We start from the raw sequence: 17,925 nt of genomic DNA, 5'->3' as shown, positions 1-17,925 counted from the left end.
GTGTGTGTGTGTGTGTGTGTGTGTGTATACCATAATGCCAAGAAATAACTCAAAAGCCTTGCATATAAAATATTTTTATGTTATGTCCAATATTAACAGAAATTGTAATATTACTTTAGATTTTTTAATTTTTAGTTTTAGTCTGGCAAACTTTTAATTTTAATCTTACAAACATAATTATTTTATTTTATCTTCTTGTTATTTTTGTTGCTAATGTTGTTTTATTGTTTACAAGCCAGGTTGGGTCCCACAAAAGGAGAAAGGCTGCTTATGAATGCAATACATACCTACATACATACATAAAATGGGGAAGGCTCATATCAAATGAAATACAAAGATTTGATCTTGATCAAATGAGAACCATTGGATGCTGCCTCATTGGGGTTTCCAATCTTGTGCAGCCTCCTTCTGCCAACTGCGATTAGAACTCCTTTCCAAATCTTCCCAAGAACTAAGGCCCCTTCTACGCTGCCATATAAAATCCAAATTATCTGCTTTGAACTGGATTATATGGCAGTGTAGAAGGGGCCAGAGAATGGAGGGTAGTGAGGCTATGGCACAAGTCCTCAGTTCTCTCTATATACTTCTTTAAAATAATACTTGAATGGGATTCTAGAAATAGTATTGAAATGGTGGTTAATGTTAAACAGTTATCCAATTGTTCTTTGCTAGAATAGTTTTCAGAGAAATACTAGTACTGAGAGCCTCCTTGCAAGGAAAATGTGTTTGATGGTTGCAATATTTGTTGCTCTATTTCTCAGAGTTTTTGTTTTGTTTTTTCTTTAACAATGTGTCATAGTTTCCGGACTATTTTCTGGCTGTTCCCATCACCTGCTGCAACCTTTTATTCCCACTTTCTCCAACATGAGAGTTTGTTTTAACTTTAAGAACAAAAAGGTGACTCTACTCTTTGTCGGAATACAAATAAAATTGTTGTTGTTGTTGTTGTTGTTGTTGTTGTTGTTGTTATTTCAGGATTTGAAAATTACCTGACATTTCTTAACTCAGTGGTTCTCAACCTTCCTAATGCTGCGACCTCTTAATACAGATCCTCATGTTGTGGTGACCCCCAACCATAAAATTATTTTCGCTGCTACTTCTTAACTGTAATTTAGCTACTGTTATGAATTGTAATGTAAATATCTGATATGTAGGATGAATATTCATTCACTGGACCAAATTTGGCACAAATACCCGATACGCCCAAATTTGAATACGGGTGGGGTTGGGGGGGGGGGTTGATTTTGTCATTTGCGAGTTGAGGCTGCTGGGATTTATAGTTAACCTAAAATCAAAGAGTATCCAGAACCCAGCCCACAATGGATCTGCACCAAACTTGGCACACTATCTAATGGCCAACAGTGAATACTGGCTGTTTTTGATGGCCAATCACAGCAGGAGGAGGGCTTTTGATGGGAGGATTCATTGTCTGTTTTCAAAAAGGAAGAGGAGGACAGGTGGAGGGTTCTTCAGCCTTCTCTCCCAAAGGAAAGTCATGCTACCCCTCTATTCCACCTTGTTCAGACCACACCTGGAATACTGTGTCCAATTCTGAACACCACAATTTAAGGGAGATGTTGACAAGCTGGAATGTGTCCAGAGGAGGGCAACTAAAATGATTAAGGGTCTGGAGAACAAGCCCTATGAGGAGCGGCTTAAAGGGCTGGGCATGTTTAGCTTGCAGAAGAGAAGGCTGAGAGGAGACATGATAGCTATGTATAAATATGTGAGGGGAAGTCATAAGGAGGAGGGAGCAAGATTGTTTTCTGCTGCCCTGGAGACTAGGATGAGGAAAAAAGTCTTCAAATTACAGGAAAGGAGATTTCACCTGAACATGGGGAAGAACTTCCTCACTGTGAGGGCTGTTCAGCAGTGGAACTCTCTGTGATGGAGGCTCCTTCTTTGGAGGCTTTTAAGAAGAAGCTGGATGGCCATCTGTCGGAGGTTCTTTGAATATGATTTCCTGCTTCTTGACAGGGGTTGGACTGGATGGCCCATGAGGTCTCTTCCAACTCTATGATTCTAGGAGTTCCTAAGACCATCAGAAATATGTGTCTTTGGTGACCCCTCTGACACCCTCCTTGTGATCCCCCCAGGGTCCCAACCCCCAGGTTCAGAAATGCTGTCCTAAGTGATAAAAGATTTAATGCCTCTGACCTAAACCACTTGTAAAAGAGTTAAGCCACTGTAATCAGGGTGTGATGTTTAATGCGGTAAGAGTAGTAGTTATACCAAGTAAGTTTGATGAGGGAGGGACAGATAGTGGTTTGGAGAATTGCTGCTGTGAGTAGCGAGGAAGACACTGCTGTAAAGTTTGTATACATTGTATATACTTTGTACACTGCTGCAACAAAGGAGAAAGAAATGCCTTCCTGCTTATTTGGGAAAGAACGAAAGTCTCTGCCCGTTTTGTTGTTCAAGAAGAATACCACTACAATTGTGTTTTAGGATACCTGGTTCCTACACCGGAATTAATAGAGTAACTTCCGCAAGAACAGGAGTTTTATGATTGCATAGAACCCCTGACACTCTTTTCTTTCAGAACAAAACAGTATCATCCTCTTTCTGTCTTTGCTTTTTTTTCGTGGGGTGGGGGGAGTTGTAGTGCATCAGCTTTTGCACTATAATGCTACACATCTAAGATTTAAAACAAAAAATCAAAGAAGAAAATTTGTCCATCATGCCATTGGAATACCCAGTTTTGCAAAACTTTTAGCTCTACTTTGGATCTAAGAAATTGGCATAAACAAGTCTGCAAAAGAATGGAATGGAAGGAGACAAAATGGTACAGCAAACTCAGCAAAAACTCATGCTTCTTTAGACCAATCTGGAAGAGCCTTCAGGTGGTGTCAGTATTTTTAAAAAGTGTGTGTGTGTGTCCGGGGGGGGGGGGGGGGTATTAAGGAATTGGTGGCACCTTTAAGAGTCAAGGGTTTATTTTGGGATAAGTTATTGTGTAATCCACTTGAATCAATCCATTTCCACGAAATCACTGCTTTCAACACATCTGAAAACATGACATGAAATCATGACTCAGCTAGTCCTAGAAATGCCACCAACCTTTTTTACACACACAACCCTCTTCCTTTTTGTACTTCCTTAAATCAGTTATAGCCATTACTTCGTAAAGAACCAGAATCCCAATTTTTATACTGTTTTAAGCAAACATGCATAAGATATCACCCAATGACATTTTCTTCAAAGACAAGCAACTGTTGTGGGGATTGAAGTGGAGAGGCAGCGAATGAGACTAACATGCACTTTCAAAATGGCACTTCTTGGGGTTGAGGAACTATTTGGATCTGAGAAATGATATGCACAGGAATAGCTAAATGCCCTCCCTGATCAAGCCACATTAATTCTCCGCTCCTTTATTATTTTAATTCAAAACAGTATGGCAGTAGTTTCAGCATAGTGTTGTGAACCAATGTAGTGTAACGATTTGCGTGTTGGAGTTGGACTCTGAGAGATCAAGGTCCAAATTCTCACTCAGCCCTGGACAAGTCATACTCTCTCACCCTAAGAGGGAGGCAGTCTGCAAACCTCATCTTCATAAACGTAGTTGATGAGAACCAGCATAACACAGTAGTTTGAGAGTTGGACTGGGAGAGGCCATATCTCCTAGTATAAGCCTGCCCAAGCCCTGAGATCCACAGAGGAGGACCTTCTTGAAAGAAGAATTCAAACGTATAGCCAACACCTGTAGGGAAAAGGTTCGCAAGGCTAAAGCGCAAAATGAGCTCAGGCTTGCCAGGGACATAAAAACAACAAAAAATGCTTTTTTGCTTACGTTGGTAGAAAAAGGAAGAAAAAGGAGGCGATAGGGCCATTGCAAGGAGAAGATGGGGTGATGGCGACAGGGGACAGGGAAAAGGCAGAACTACTTAATGCCTTCTTTGCCTCGGTCTTCTCACAAAAAGAAAGCCATCTTCAACCTCAGCAACATGGAATGGACGAAGGATTGGGGGAAATCCAACCCCAAATAGGGAAACAAGTTGTCCAGGAACACCTGGCCACTCTAAACGAATTCAAGTCCCCAGGGCCAGACCAGCTACATCCAAGAGTACTGAAGGAACTAGCGGAAGTTATTTCAGAACCACTGGCAATTATCTTCGAGAGTTCTTGGAGAACGGGAGAAGTCCCAGCAGATTGGAGGAGGGCGAATGTGGTCCCTATCTTCAAGAAGGGAAAAAAGAACGACCCAAACAATTACCGTCCGGTCAGCCTCACATCAATACCAGGCAAAATTCTGGAAAAGATCATTAAGGAAGTGGTCTGCGAACACTTAGAAACAAATGCGGTCATTGCTAATAGTCAACACGGATTTACCAAAAACAAGTCATGCCAGACTAATCTGATCTCTTTTTTCGATAGAGTTACGAGTTGGGTCGATACAGGGAATGCCGTGGATGTAGCGTACCTGGATTTCAGTAAGGCCTTCGACAAAGTCCCCCACGACCTTCTGGCAAACAAACTAGTAAAATGTGGGCTAGACAAAACTACGGTTAGGTGGATCTGTAATTGGCTAAGCGAACGAACCCAAAGGGTGCTCACCAATGCGTCGTCTTCATCATGGAAAGAAGTGACAAGTGGAGTGCCGCAGGGCTCCGTCCTGGGCCCGGTTCTGTTCAACATCTTTATTAACGACTTAGACGAAGGGTTAGAAGGCACGATAATCAAGTTTGCAGACGACACAAAACTGGGAGGGATAGCTAACACTCCAGAAGACAGGAGCAGAATTCAAAACGATCTTGACAGACTAGAGAGATGGGCCGAAACTAACAAAATGAAGTTCAACAGGGACAAATGCAAGATACTTCACTTCGGCAGAAAAAATGGAAATCAAAGATACAGAATGGGGGACGCCTGGCTTGACAGCAGTGTGTGCGAAAAAGACCTTGGAGTTCTTGTGGACAACAAGTTAAACATGAGCCAACAATGTGATGCGGCTGCTAAAAAAGCCAATGGGATTCTGGCCTGCATCAATAGGGGAATAGCGTCTAGATCCAGGGAAGTCATGCTCCCCCTCTATTCTGCCTTGGTCAGACCACACCTGGAATACTGTGTCCAATTTTGGGCACCACAGTTGAAGGGAGATGTTGACAAGCTGGAAAGCGTCCAGAGGAGGGCGACTAAAATGATTAAGGGTCTGGAGAACAAGCCCTATGAGGAGCGGCTTAAAGAGCTGGGCATGTTTAGCCTGCAGAAGAGAAGGCTGAGAGGAGACATGATAGCCATATACAAATACGTGAAGGGAAGTCAAAGGGAGGAGGGAGCAAGCTTGTTTTCTGCTGCCCTGCAGACTAGGACACGGAACAATGGCTTCAAACTACAGGAAAGGAGATTCCACTTGAACATCAGGAAGAACTTCCTCACTGTGAGGGCTGTTCGACAGTGGAACTCTCTCCCCAGGGCCGTGGTGGAGGCTCCTTCTTTGGAGGCTTTTAAGCAGAGGCTGGATGGCCATCTGTCGGGGGTGCTTTGAATGCGATTTCCTGCTTCTTAGCAGGGGGTTGGACTGGATGGCCCATGTGGTCTCTTCCAACTCTACTATTCTATGATTCTATGATTCTTTCGGTGCCACTATTTTCACAAGAGGGCTTTCTCATTGGCTGCCCCTATGCTTTGGGAGGTGAGGATGCCCCTGTCCTTGTTGCACTTGCATCAGCAAGCCAAAGCCTTTTATACAAGCAGGCTTGTAGAACTGGGAAAAAAAACTTGTTTTGAAAACTTATTAGGGAATTTTCAATATGATTCTTAGTTTAATTCCATTTTAATGTTTCTAATTTGCAGCCTTTTCAATGTCTTGTATCCCAATCTTATCAGGGTTTAAATGTCAATTCAACCACGGGTACTCATTGGGGGACCTTGTGCAAGGCATGCTCTTTCCACACTCAGAGGAAGGCAATGGCAAGCCTCTTGTGAAGAAATGTTGTCAAGAAGACCGTAGGATAGGTTCATTATAAATTGGAATTGAAGGCCATGGTAACAATGAGACTTGTAACCATATGTGTCACCAGTCTCCCCAGCTATAGTATAAATTATTTGAATAATAGGAACCAGCAAATGAATATTCAGCTCTCTTCAGTTAGCCATTGACAATGCCTGATGTTATTGGCTAGAACAGGGTGCCTGCATCTGTCTGCCTGACCACATTTAATACATATATATATATAATTGAAGCAGAAGCTTTTGCAGAAAATGTGTCTACACAAAATCATAAATGGTTCATTACTCTAGATGTCACTAATGTCATAAGTCCCTCATTTAGTTTATCTTTCTGGAGTGGAGAGAATCAAAACCAGGTGAATCTAGCTGGGTTTTTTTTATCACAGAATGAATTCCACAAACATGCATTTTGTTCCTATTTTGTAGATAAAGTCTATGCGATGTGACCGGAAAGTTAAGTTTACGCAACAAGTACCTTGTACTTCCTGCGCTTTAGTGGACAAAGTACGGTGCCCCCGTGGGTGGCTAAGATCAGCTCCATATAAAGAGAAGTGCAGGTATGCCTTCTGTTTTGATTTTTCCAAGACCTAATTGGAGTAGATTATTCTTTTTATGCTCATTGACCTAATGTATGTTTTTGAATATTTCAGATATACAGTAAAGTTGGCTGAGAACACCCTTTCACTAGAAGGTTGCACCCAAACATGTACGAAAGAAATTGAAGAGAAACATTGCTGTGCTGGATACTGGGGTTTTGAATGCTATGGTAACATTTTAATCCATTGCAGCATACTATTAGGGATTTAAACTGTGATGTGGGGATCAGATCTGGTATGAGTCACTTGGGGGCCCATTCAGACAGGCCCAAAAGCCGGGACCTGTCTCAGTTTTTACCGTAGGCGTCAAAATGACACCTCCGGTAAAAACAAATTAATTCAGAAAAAATCAAGGTTTCCTTGGTTGGATCCAAATTAACAAGATACCTCATTAGGTTTGGGTCTTCCTGAACGGCCCAGGTCTAATGAGGTATTGGCCCTGTGGAGACTCAGCCCCACGTACTCCCAGGATTACCCAGGAGTGAGTCTCCACTTCCATCCTACACTTTTTGAGCTGCTAGAGCCGAAAGGTGTGGGATGGTGCCCTGCACTTAAACTCCCAATTTAACCCCTAAACGTTTATTAAAAGGTACCTGGTACCTGCCATAATTTCCCACCTCGCATGAGGAAATGATGCACGAGGGGATAGGGGGCGAACCGGGGATTTTCATCCTCGCCCTTTCCGTTTCCTCAGGTGTCATTTCCTTGTGCCAGAAGAACATGAAGAGGGCAGTTATTGCAGCCAAGTACCTTTTAAGTTACTTTTAGAGGGAAATTGGGGGCTTCAGTGTGACCTAGGCTTTTGTTGTGGAGTGGGGACTGAAACCCATGCCGCAGTGGATTATTTAAACCCATTTTGGCATGGATGTTAGCCCTGTGTGGAAGCACTCTGGGACTGTGTTTGCACAAGTTCTTACAACACAGGTGTTGATAGGTACATCTACAGTGCAGAATTAATGCAGTTTGACACCACATTAATCACCATGGCTCAATTATATGAAATCCTTGGAGTTAGAATTTGGCAAGGCACTGGCACTATTTGGTAGAGAAGGCTAAAGACCTTGTAAAATAACAGACCCCATTATTCCCTAGCATTGACCCATAGCAGCTGAAATGGTTTCAAGCTACATTAAACTCTACCATGTGAATATACCTTATATGCTTCCAAATCATCTGTTGACTTCTAGCAACACAATGAATTTCACAGGATTTTCTCAGGTAAAGGATATTAGAGACATTTTGGCAGTTTCTTTCCAAGAAATGTAGCCTGAAATTCCTCATATTTATTGTCGGTCACTTGGTGGTCATCATCCAAATATTAACAAGGGCTGCACCTCTTAGCTTCTAAGACCAGAAACGTAATCCTTTCCTAGCTATAAGAAGAGATATAAAAGATGGGCCGGTAGCACAACACTGTGGCAGTCATAATGTCTGGCTTTCCCTGTTCAGAAAAGTACCTACCGTAGACATTTTAGTCAAACAGCCCCAAAAAGCTGGGTTGACTTATTCATGGGTCAACGTGACTTTTGTACCATAACTCTTTAGTAAAAAGGAACCCATCCCATTCTCTGAGTAGAATGGGAAAAGGCAACAGCTTAGTTTGTCTCTGGAGAACCTAAAAGAAGCACCAGCTCCTCTCTCCACCATGGCCCTTTTGAATGCTTGGGTGGGGAAATGGAGGTAAGGACTTGCTTGCCTCCTGAGTCAGCATTGGTGATTTCCCTTCGCTGGAGAATGTCCCTCAATTTTTCCATGGGTCATAGCAAAATTCAATATCTGTCCTTAGGCTTGACTTATAGAACGCATGCATGAGTCAATACAGTAGCACAGAGCATTTCATGCTCTCTCCGTGGCTCAGTTTGCACACAGCCTAAGCTACAACTTAGGTCTTCAAATTATGATGACCTTAGACCGGGATGGGAAACTGTGGAAGACAAGGAAGTCAAATTAGTCCTCTCAGAGACTTCAGAGGGCCTCGTCCCCGCTGAACCTGCAACCACAAACAAAAGAGAAACGGCCACCAAACACTTTCTAAGGAACACAGGGGCATGTTTTGAACCTTCCTCGATTCCTAGAAGATATTTTGAGGTTAAAAAAATCTTTTATTAAAGATGTTTGCAAAATTTCATTTTGACCTTTAGGGGCTCCAGATGCGGTGGTAATGCTTTCTTATCACCTAGAAATCATTTTGATGATGATATTATTATTTTATTTTATGACACAGCAAACAAGATAGATATGCTGGATTTCGTATCACAAAATCACAAGTCCCAGGTGTCTAGGACTGTGTGATTATATTTTCAGATGATGTGCGCAGATCCCAGTAGGGTGGCCTTTTATTATTATTATTATTATTATTATTATTATTATTATTATTATTATTGCCTATTATTATTATTATTATTATTATTATTATTGACACAACAACATTGTATATCACAGCAAACAAGATAGATATGCTGGATTTCGTATCACAAAATCACAAGTCGAACACTTCCCAAATGTTTAGGACTGTGTGATGTATTTTCGGATTTATTATTGTTATTGTTGTTATTATTATTATTATTATTATTATTTGATACACAACAAAGATTAATACACAGCAAACAAGATCACTATCCTGGCTTTTGTATTGGATCACACATCCAACACTTCCCAAGTGTCTAGGACTGTGTGATGTATCGGCAAATAATGCATGCAGATCCAAGTAGGGTGGCCTTTTGCAACTGACAGATGGCAATTTTGTCAGTGCCAATTGTGTTTAAGTGCAGGCCAAGGTCTTTAGGCACTGCATCCATTATTATTATTATTATTATTATTATTATTATTATTATTATTATTATTTCTTATCTCCATCTCTAGGCCATACAGTTAAACGCACAGATAAAACACAAGACCATTAAAACACATATAAATTATCCCAAACACCCTCACCCCCACAATGTGTTGGGGTGAGTATAATGTTATGAGTTCTCTTAAACCCAGTCTACTTTAGAGACTCCACAGGTCATAGTAAAGCCCTCCTTCCTTTGCTTTCTACTTTTCCTTTCCTGTCAAGAACTAATTTTGGCATTAAGTCATTCTGGAAAATCAGCCTTTTGGATCTTCTTGTGTCTTACAGGGAAGTTACTTGTTGCATGACAAATTCCAGAAGCCCCCCCCCCCCCCCAAATTTTCTGAGATATTCTAAGAGTTGTAATTTAACAAAGAAACTTTTCCATGATCTGAGCGATGGAGGCTCGCTACCTCTGTGCATAGAGAAGAACCTAGACCACAACCTCTGTGTAAATTAAAATATGCAATACCACTGATTTAAGAGAAGACATATAGCAAATTTTAAAAGGGAGAAGATGACAATAATGATATTGGTTGTATTAATTTAAACACCTGTTCTTTATTTCTTGGTTGGCAGAATGCCCTGGTGGCGCTCAAAATGTATGCAGTGGCCATGGGGTCTGTCTCGATGACATGGCACAGAATGGAACCTGCATCTGTAAGGTAAATGGGGTTACTTAAAATCCACCACCATAATGGCTTTTTGCTGTGCGCTATTTCTGTAAACCCAGTAAGGCCTTCTGGATAAGACCCTGCACTGTTGACTTGAAAAGAACAAGGCGGAGGCCCCTTCCACACAGCTGAATAAAATCCAACATTATCTGGTTTGAATTGGGGTATATGGCAGTGTAGACTCAGATATTCCAGTTCAAAGCAGATATTGTGGGTTATATGGCTGTGTTGAAGGACCCTGGGACAGGTCCAAAGGGTTGTACCTGATGCAGGGGTAGGGAATTGACATCTTGCCAAAGAAATAAAGCTGCAAAATATTGTGGAACAAAGGTTCTTCTTAAATTTGCCATGTCTTCTTGATTTTAAAGGGCTGGTCTTACAGAAAAAATACATGTCTCCAATAAAATTGAGGGTGCATCTACACTGCAGAATTAATGCAAGTTGACTCCACTTGAACTGCCATGGCTTCATGCCACTGAATCATGGGGAGTTGTTATTTTACAAGCTCTTTAGTCTTCTCTGCCAAAGAAAGTTGGTGCCTCACAACTCCTGTGATTTCATAGCATTGAGGCCTGGCAGTTAAAATGGTGTCAAAATGCATTCATTCTACAGTGTAGATTAACCCCAAGACTATAGCTACTTGGAATCATACAAAGGAGATTTTATGCCTTTTACTAGACATATGACTTCCTCAAATCTTGGCTGCATTTCCTTCCTATTATTCAGCTTTAAAAAGTTGCCTTTGGAAAAGGAAATGGCAAAGCACACAAGCTGACTAGCTCTGATAGATGAGCCAATAAGGGCTTATAAATGTGGATTTATGAGAGGATAGAGAGGCTTTTACAAAATGTAAGGTGCTTCTTCTTTTCTTTTCTAAGAAGAGAATGCAAGAACAATGCATATTCAAAATGTAGACCCTGCTCCCATTTTGCGTTCTTCCCCCAACTTTAAAAAAATACTTTAATGCAGCAACAACATGGTCCATATTTCTTCAATACATCAGATCACACTGTTCACAATTTTATGCATATATTATAACATAATTCAAGAGTCTTGGAGAAATAATGGCATGTATTTCATGTGCTCTAGGCCAGTGGTTCTCAACCTGTGGCTCCCCAGGTGTTTTGGCCTACAACGCCCAGAAATCCCAGCCAGTTTACCAGTTGTTACAATTTCTGGGAATTGAAGGCTAAAACATCTGGGGAACCACAGGTTGAGAACCACTGCTCTAAGCCCATGGTTTAGAAATGTGGATTTACATACTACCAATGTTGTACCTATTTCAAAATATACCAATTATCAGGACCCTAAAACCCTTCTCAGATTGGCAGAAAGACATTTCCAGATTCATATGGCAAGGAAGAAAGCCGAGAATAAAACTCAAAAATCTCTCAGATGACAGGACCAGTGGCGGAATGAACCTTCCAGACCTGCGCCTATATTATGAATCAACGGCGATATCATGGATCAAGGACTGGCTTCTCCAAAAAAACAAGAAAATGTTGAATGTAGAAGGCTTCAATTTAAAATCTGGCTGGCATGTACATTTATGGGGGTCCCCGGACAAAAATGAAAAGAAAATTTTTAGAAATCATATAATAAGAGATTCCTTAAATAAGATCTGGGAGAAATACAAAAAAAGGATGTTTCCAAAAATACCAATGTGGTTATCGCCACGTGAATTAATCCAGAAGAGTTACCAAAGAAAATCGAATTGGCCAACTTATAGAGATCTACTAACAACACAAGGAAATAATTATGTCTTAAAATCTCAGGAAGAAATCTTGAAATCATTCAAGCAAGTAACATGGCTCCACTTCAGACAAATAAAGGAACAATTCAACATAGATAACCAAACAGGCTTCATGAGGAAGGACTCAGATTGGGAAAAATATTGGAGTCCGAAAACAAGACGATCACAAAAATCTACAAAAAACTATTGGAGTGGGACACCGAAACAGAACATGTCAAGACTTGCATGACGCAATGGGCCAGAGACATTGGTAGGCCAATCATGTACGAAGACTGGGAAAAGATTTGGAATAAAAATATAAAATTTACTTATGCTGTGGATCTAAAAGAAAATCAATACAAAATGCAATACAGATGGTACATCACCCCAAAGAAATTAGGACACTACAGGAAAAACACGCGGACAAAATGCTGGAAATGCTAGGAAAAAGAGGGGAATTTTTTCCACATGTGGTGGACATGTACTAAATCAAAGAAATATTGGAACGAAATACACAAAGAATGTGGAAAAATAATGAAAAAGAATCTTCAGATGAGGCCAGAATTATATCTGCTAGGACTGACAAACACGAAACTTGACATGAACGAGGAAAAGATATTAAACTACTTAATCATAGGAGCCAGAATAGTTTTCGCAAGGGTATGGAGATCAAACCAGATACCATCCATTGCCCAATGTATCAAAGATATGGGATATAAAGAATATGGACAAACTGACGTTCTTGATGAGAAAGCATCAAGGCACGCCAATGAAAGAAACCGACTGGTCAAATTTTGAGGAATACACAAGATTAAGAATGACCCACGAGGGGAAGGTGACATAAGTTACAGGAAATCCAAAAAGAAAAAAGAAAAAGAAAAAAAAGATAATAACTCAGCAAAATAATACCAAAAGAAAAGAGGACTCCCCTCACCTGAGACAACCAAAGATCTCCCACAACAAACAATTAACTACAGGGATCATCAAGAGACAACACGTTACCACAAAACCAATATTTCACTATTTCTCCCACAAGTACCTGCACTCCCCATCTTCCCTGCATGCTCCCCTTCCACACACACCCCTCAAGTTACCCTAAGTTTTACCCCCTATTCTTCTCTTATAACAGAACTGATTTTCATAGATTACCATCCTGTAACAAAAGCTATCAATAAAAATTATTTAAAAAAAAATAGAAATGTGGATTTCCATATGTTCTTGGGCTTCAGATTCCCAATTCACCCAACAATTGGCTATGGCCAGTGTAGTTTCTCTGTGTTTTAGTCCAACAGCATTTGTCATTCAAAACTGTATGTTGGCAGTGGCAAGCTATTCATATGACAGAAAACTTTGCATTTGAAGTCTGTTGTGTCTAATGCTGAAACAGGAGATGCATATGTTGTCTTTTGTAAGAGCCGAAGCATTCATTCTTTCACATGAACGAAATTATCCTTGAGGTATGTCTCTTATTCAATTTTCTATAAGAACTGTGATTACTCCATTCCACAACCTCTGTGGCTGCTTTATTGCAGGATGTGGAACATGGGTTGTGTCTACACTGCAGAATTAATTCAATTTGGCATGACTTTTAACTGCCATGGTTCAATGCTGTGGAATCATGAGACATCTTTAGCTTTCTCTGCCGAAGAGTGCTGGTGTCTCAAGAAATCACAACTGAGCCATGGCAGTTAAAGAGGTCTCAGGCTACAGTAATTCTACCATGTAGATCGTTACAGAATAGGTTTAACTGTAAACTTTGGTGAGCAGTAATGGGAACTGTACTCCAACCACACCCAGAAGGCCTTGTATTCCTTATTTCTACCTTATAGCATATCAGTTGTAGTTATTCAGTTAGAGAATGTCATCTCAGATGCGTATTAATAATTAAATCAGTTACTAGCCAAAGGAAACAGCTTGCCTCCATCTGAATGGCACAGCATTCCAACACCACTTGAGAAATATGGCTACTTAATGTTCACATGACAGACACACATGTCACCATAGCCCAAAGCAGAATAGCTCAAGATACTCAAACTTAGGACTTCCTTTTGTAGCAGACTCATTTTCCCCTCATTGATACCATGCATAAACTTGTTGACTGATCAACATGGTAAGCCATGATTTCCAGTTGAACATGGGCAAGAAATTGGCTCAGATTGGAAATGTTCAGTTGGAAAACAAACGTGAAATGGAGAGAATGAATCATCCTTTACTTATGTGGAAACAAAATGTACTTCCTTCTAGAAGAGCACAAGTTGTCTATTTCTGCTTGCTTCAGGAGAAATACTTCCCATCTGCCTTTTCAACTCTTCTCGTTGTATATTTGTATATATTTGTTTGTTTAAAACATTTTCAGGCTGCTGTTCCACAGTTGCTCATGGCAATTTTCAACACCACAGAAACATCAGAGAGAATAAAAGGCAAGAGGGTTTTTAAAAAAGAAACATCCCACTCAAGGGATAGCCAAGAACATGGCCAAAACTGGAGTCTTGGAGACTCTCATTTGTTCATAAAAGAATTCCCTCAGGAAGGATAAAAATAATAGATAGAGCTGACTTTTTAAAAAAAAGTTGTTTAGATCTCTATGTTATTTTTGAAACATCTTGGTTTAAAGTGAAATCTAATTTAACACATATTTTCCCCAATAGTCATAATTTAACATGTTCAGCTACATTTAGAAACTGTGAAGACAAAGCCCATGTTCCTCTTTCGAACCTGTCTAAAAATCACTCGGTGAGTTAAAGACAGTTTTTCCTCGAAAGAGAAGAAGGTCAAGTGTTGTAAATATAGCAGAACAGATTATGTGCTATGTTTTATTATGGTGACTTGAAAGTACGGATTCAGGGTTGTTAAGTCACCATGGGCATTGAAATCCAGCCAACCCTGACTGAGACCACCTTCCACCTGGAAAGTGATGTCATCACTGTGGAAAAACATGCGGATCAAGAATAGGTCTCTACAATCAGCTGTGGACCCACCACCAAGACACTATACTTAGAAGACAATCATACTCGGACAAGAGAGATCACCGATGATGAAATCCAGTCCCATTTAGGATAGTGTACCCAAGCTCTCTTGTTAGCTTTGCCAGGACGGGTCTATGCATAGCCCTGAGAGGGCAACACCAGAATCTGAGACCTAGGGACAACTTCTTGTGATATCCCATCTGGGAGGATCAAGAACAATATTAGAAGGGACAATCTCTAGTTATTTTTCCCAATAAAAAGATGGAAGAAGTGATAGAAAATCAAGAAACGTTGCAAAGGACAATGCTGTCTGGAGACTCCATAAAGACCAACAGCTGATATGACATGATATGCTTATCTGGAACCACCCTCTGAGAAGAATGGAAATGTCAGCTTTGAAATCAGAAATGCAATTTGCCTTTGAAAAAACACAGAATTATAGCTGAGGGCTTGTGTAGACCAGGAAGGCTCTACATTGTTGCACATGTCAATGTATTTTAATAGGCATATTGAACAGCCATAATAGTTGTATGAGCCATATTGCTTTGGTACAAGTAATCTCTGGCACAAAAATGGAAGGCCTAGCTTAACTGAATGATTTATCTCAATCTGTCCTGTTCGTTATTGCCTTGAAGTAAATCAGTCCACTCTGCTCAACTGTCTGTCTCAGAATCAAGAAAAAAAAATATTATTAAGAGCACGTTATTTGGAAAAACCAACTATATGCCACAAACAGGTGACTGATGATGTTTGTGGATAGAATCTCTTATTCATTTTTCATGTGTTGTAATCTCAAGATGACTTACTCATGACATGTAGATGGGAAAAATATCAATTGCATTGTATGGGTGACAGAGATCCTATTGTTAAAAGGTTATCCTTTTTATTTCTTTAGGAGAATTATGGTGGCTATGCATGCCAAGAATGCAAAGATGAGAATCATTTTGGGCCTGATTGTCAATCCGGTAAGCTTCTCAGAGAAAGGTTGTTACTTAAGTCAAATCTAAATTGTAATGGGAGAACCGTCCTGGGAGATTCAAGAAATTACATTTTAATAATAATAAAGCTTTATTTTTATCCTGCTCTATCTCCCTGAGGGTGGTGCAGTCAGTCTTCCGCATTTCCTGGGATTAGGAACACAGAAACCCCTGTCCTGAAAGTAAAAAGAAAATCATGAATAAAGACGTTGCTGGGTTTTGTTTTGTTTTTAACATGAGAGAATAATTCTCTGGAAATACTGTAAGATGCCCATAGAATTGCACTGGAGGACCTAGAAATTCCTCTAGAAATATTGAGGTCCTCCAGGATGACTGGAGGAAACAGACCATTGAGTCACATGGAAGACTTAGATATTCCCAGAGAATATTTTAATCAAATCTGTGACTAATAAAATCTCAAAAACCAAAAGTACAAATATGGAGGAACAACTGTATTCCAGAATCTGAGGAGACTTCTGCCCAAAACATTAATGTAGGTAAGAAATAGTTGTCATATGTTCTGTTGGGATTTGGACAAATGTATGGATTTTGTTCTGTTTTCTCTATCCCAGTGTGCGAATGCCAGCATGGGATCTGTAGCCATGGACCATCGGGGGACGGAAGCTGTACTTGCTTTGCCGGCTACACTGGACCAAAGTGCGACCAAGGTATAGATACATCCGGTGTCCCTTTTCATATAACCCAGGAATAGTTGCTATAGTTTCTGCTCTAGATGGGGGGACATTTTATTTTTTAGGTTCCCCATCTAGGTCAGATGCTGACCACCTTATGATGCTCATTTTGATAAAAGTGGTACTAATTTTCTCCATAAGAATTCTGGTTTGTTCTTGGGAATAATAATAATGGTGATTTATACTTGGAAATATCACCTATCTGGCTTATGCATCATTTCTATTTATCACATGTCTTGGTTTGATAGTCCTATTCAACAAGTACTAACGGAGCCCCTGATGGCACAGTGGGTTAAACGCTTGTGCTGGCAGGACTGATGACTTGAAGGTTGGGTTGCTGACCTGAATGTTGCTGGTTCGAATCCAACCCGGGGAGAGTGCAGATGAGCTCCCTCTGTTAGTGGCATGCATTTGGGTAAAAGCTTGTCCTGTTTCGTTTCTGGCTTTCGTTTTCAGAAAGCCTCTTGAAATTGGGAGGGTTGTTTTTGAAAGTTTTGTTTCAGGGTTTTGTTTCTTCTCTTCCTCCTCATTCCTTCCTTCATACCCCACAATGCCCTGCATTAACTCACAGGAGTCACGGCCAGGCAGCCCTACATCCAGACCTCAGCAAGCAAGCAGGAAGGAACCACCACCCCTCCCTCCTTTCAACTCGAGTGTAGTTTGCAGTGGGGTGTGTGCATGTGGAGTGTGTGTGACTGTGCAGTCACTTAGCTGCAGGCAGAACTGCAAGGCGCGCACAAGTTTTCCAAGACTGCCTGCATGCCCCACGCCACACACACACTCTCTTCCTGAAAAGAAAGTGTGAGTGTGGTGGGGTGTAGGCAGGCCTGGAAAGTGCACACTCCCCTCTCAGTGTCTGCCTGCAGCTGAGTGCCAGCACAGTCACACACCCACACACATACACATGTAAAGGAGGTAGGGGAGGTGGTTCCTTCCGCCCTGATGCTGAGGTCCGGATGTGGGGCTGCCCGGCTGTGACTCCCGTGAGTGAATGCGGGGCATTGTGGGTGCCAGCGAGGGGGGAGGGAGGAAGAGGAAGAGAAGAAGCACGCACACATAAAATTTTGGCTCCACACGAAAGCAGGTTTCGTGTCGAGCTGAGTTTTGTGTGGGGAGGGGGGGGGGGCTTTCTGTTGCATGCTTCTGTGTCCTGCTCACTTCAAAGGATCAGTCTGAACGCAGATCAGAGATGGCTGCTCTCAAATCCAATCTTTATTGAAGAACACATGACTTTGGAAAAGTCAGGAATGACCCAATGTTTACATACAACTATTTTTATAACTTTTGATGCTACGTAACACCACACGTAAATATCATCATCAAGTCCCACCCCCAATATCACATTACTACCATTTTCACACACTAGACCAATTATAATTGTTTATACTTTCGGCCCCAAGTTCCCAGGCATATTCTATCTTCTTCTGCCAGGTGCTCCTGGGATTGTTTATGTTATGACTCCCAGTTACAGGGCTGAATTACCAAAGCCCTGTAACTGGGTTCCAT

The 17,925-nt window shown here is 40.9% G+C and overlaps 1 protein-coding gene across 1 annotated transcript in view; it reads left to right on the top strand.

Annotated features, from left to right (window-relative positions):
- Window positions 1–17,925, top strand: part of stab1 (stabilin 1) — a 135,753-nt gene that overhangs the window by 4,301 nt on the left and 113,527 nt on the right. Inside the window, exons 2-6 of the mRNA XM_008105146.3 lie at window positions 6,376–6,506; window positions 6,600–6,715; window positions 9,958–10,043; window positions 15,646–15,715; window positions 16,300–16,395. Of these exons, the coding sequence (XP_008103353.1) occupies window positions 6,376–6,506; window positions 6,600–6,715; window positions 9,958–10,043; window positions 15,646–15,715; window positions 16,300–16,395 (499 nt within the window). The remainder of the gene's footprint in view (window positions 1–6,375; window positions 6,507–6,599; window positions 6,716–9,957; window positions 10,044–15,645; window positions 15,716–16,299; window positions 16,396–17,925) is intronic.

Source organism: Anolis carolinensis, chromosome 2, assembly GCF_035594765.1.
Source record: "Anolis carolinensis isolate JA03-04 chromosome 2, rAnoCar3.1.pri, whole genome shotgun sequence".
Taxonomy (NCBI): Eukaryota; Metazoa; Chordata; class Lepidosauria; order Squamata; family Dactyloidae; genus Anolis; species Anolis carolinensis.
The sequence above is the reverse complement of the archived record's forward strand: the minus strand, read 5'-3'. Positions and strand labels throughout refer to the sequence as shown.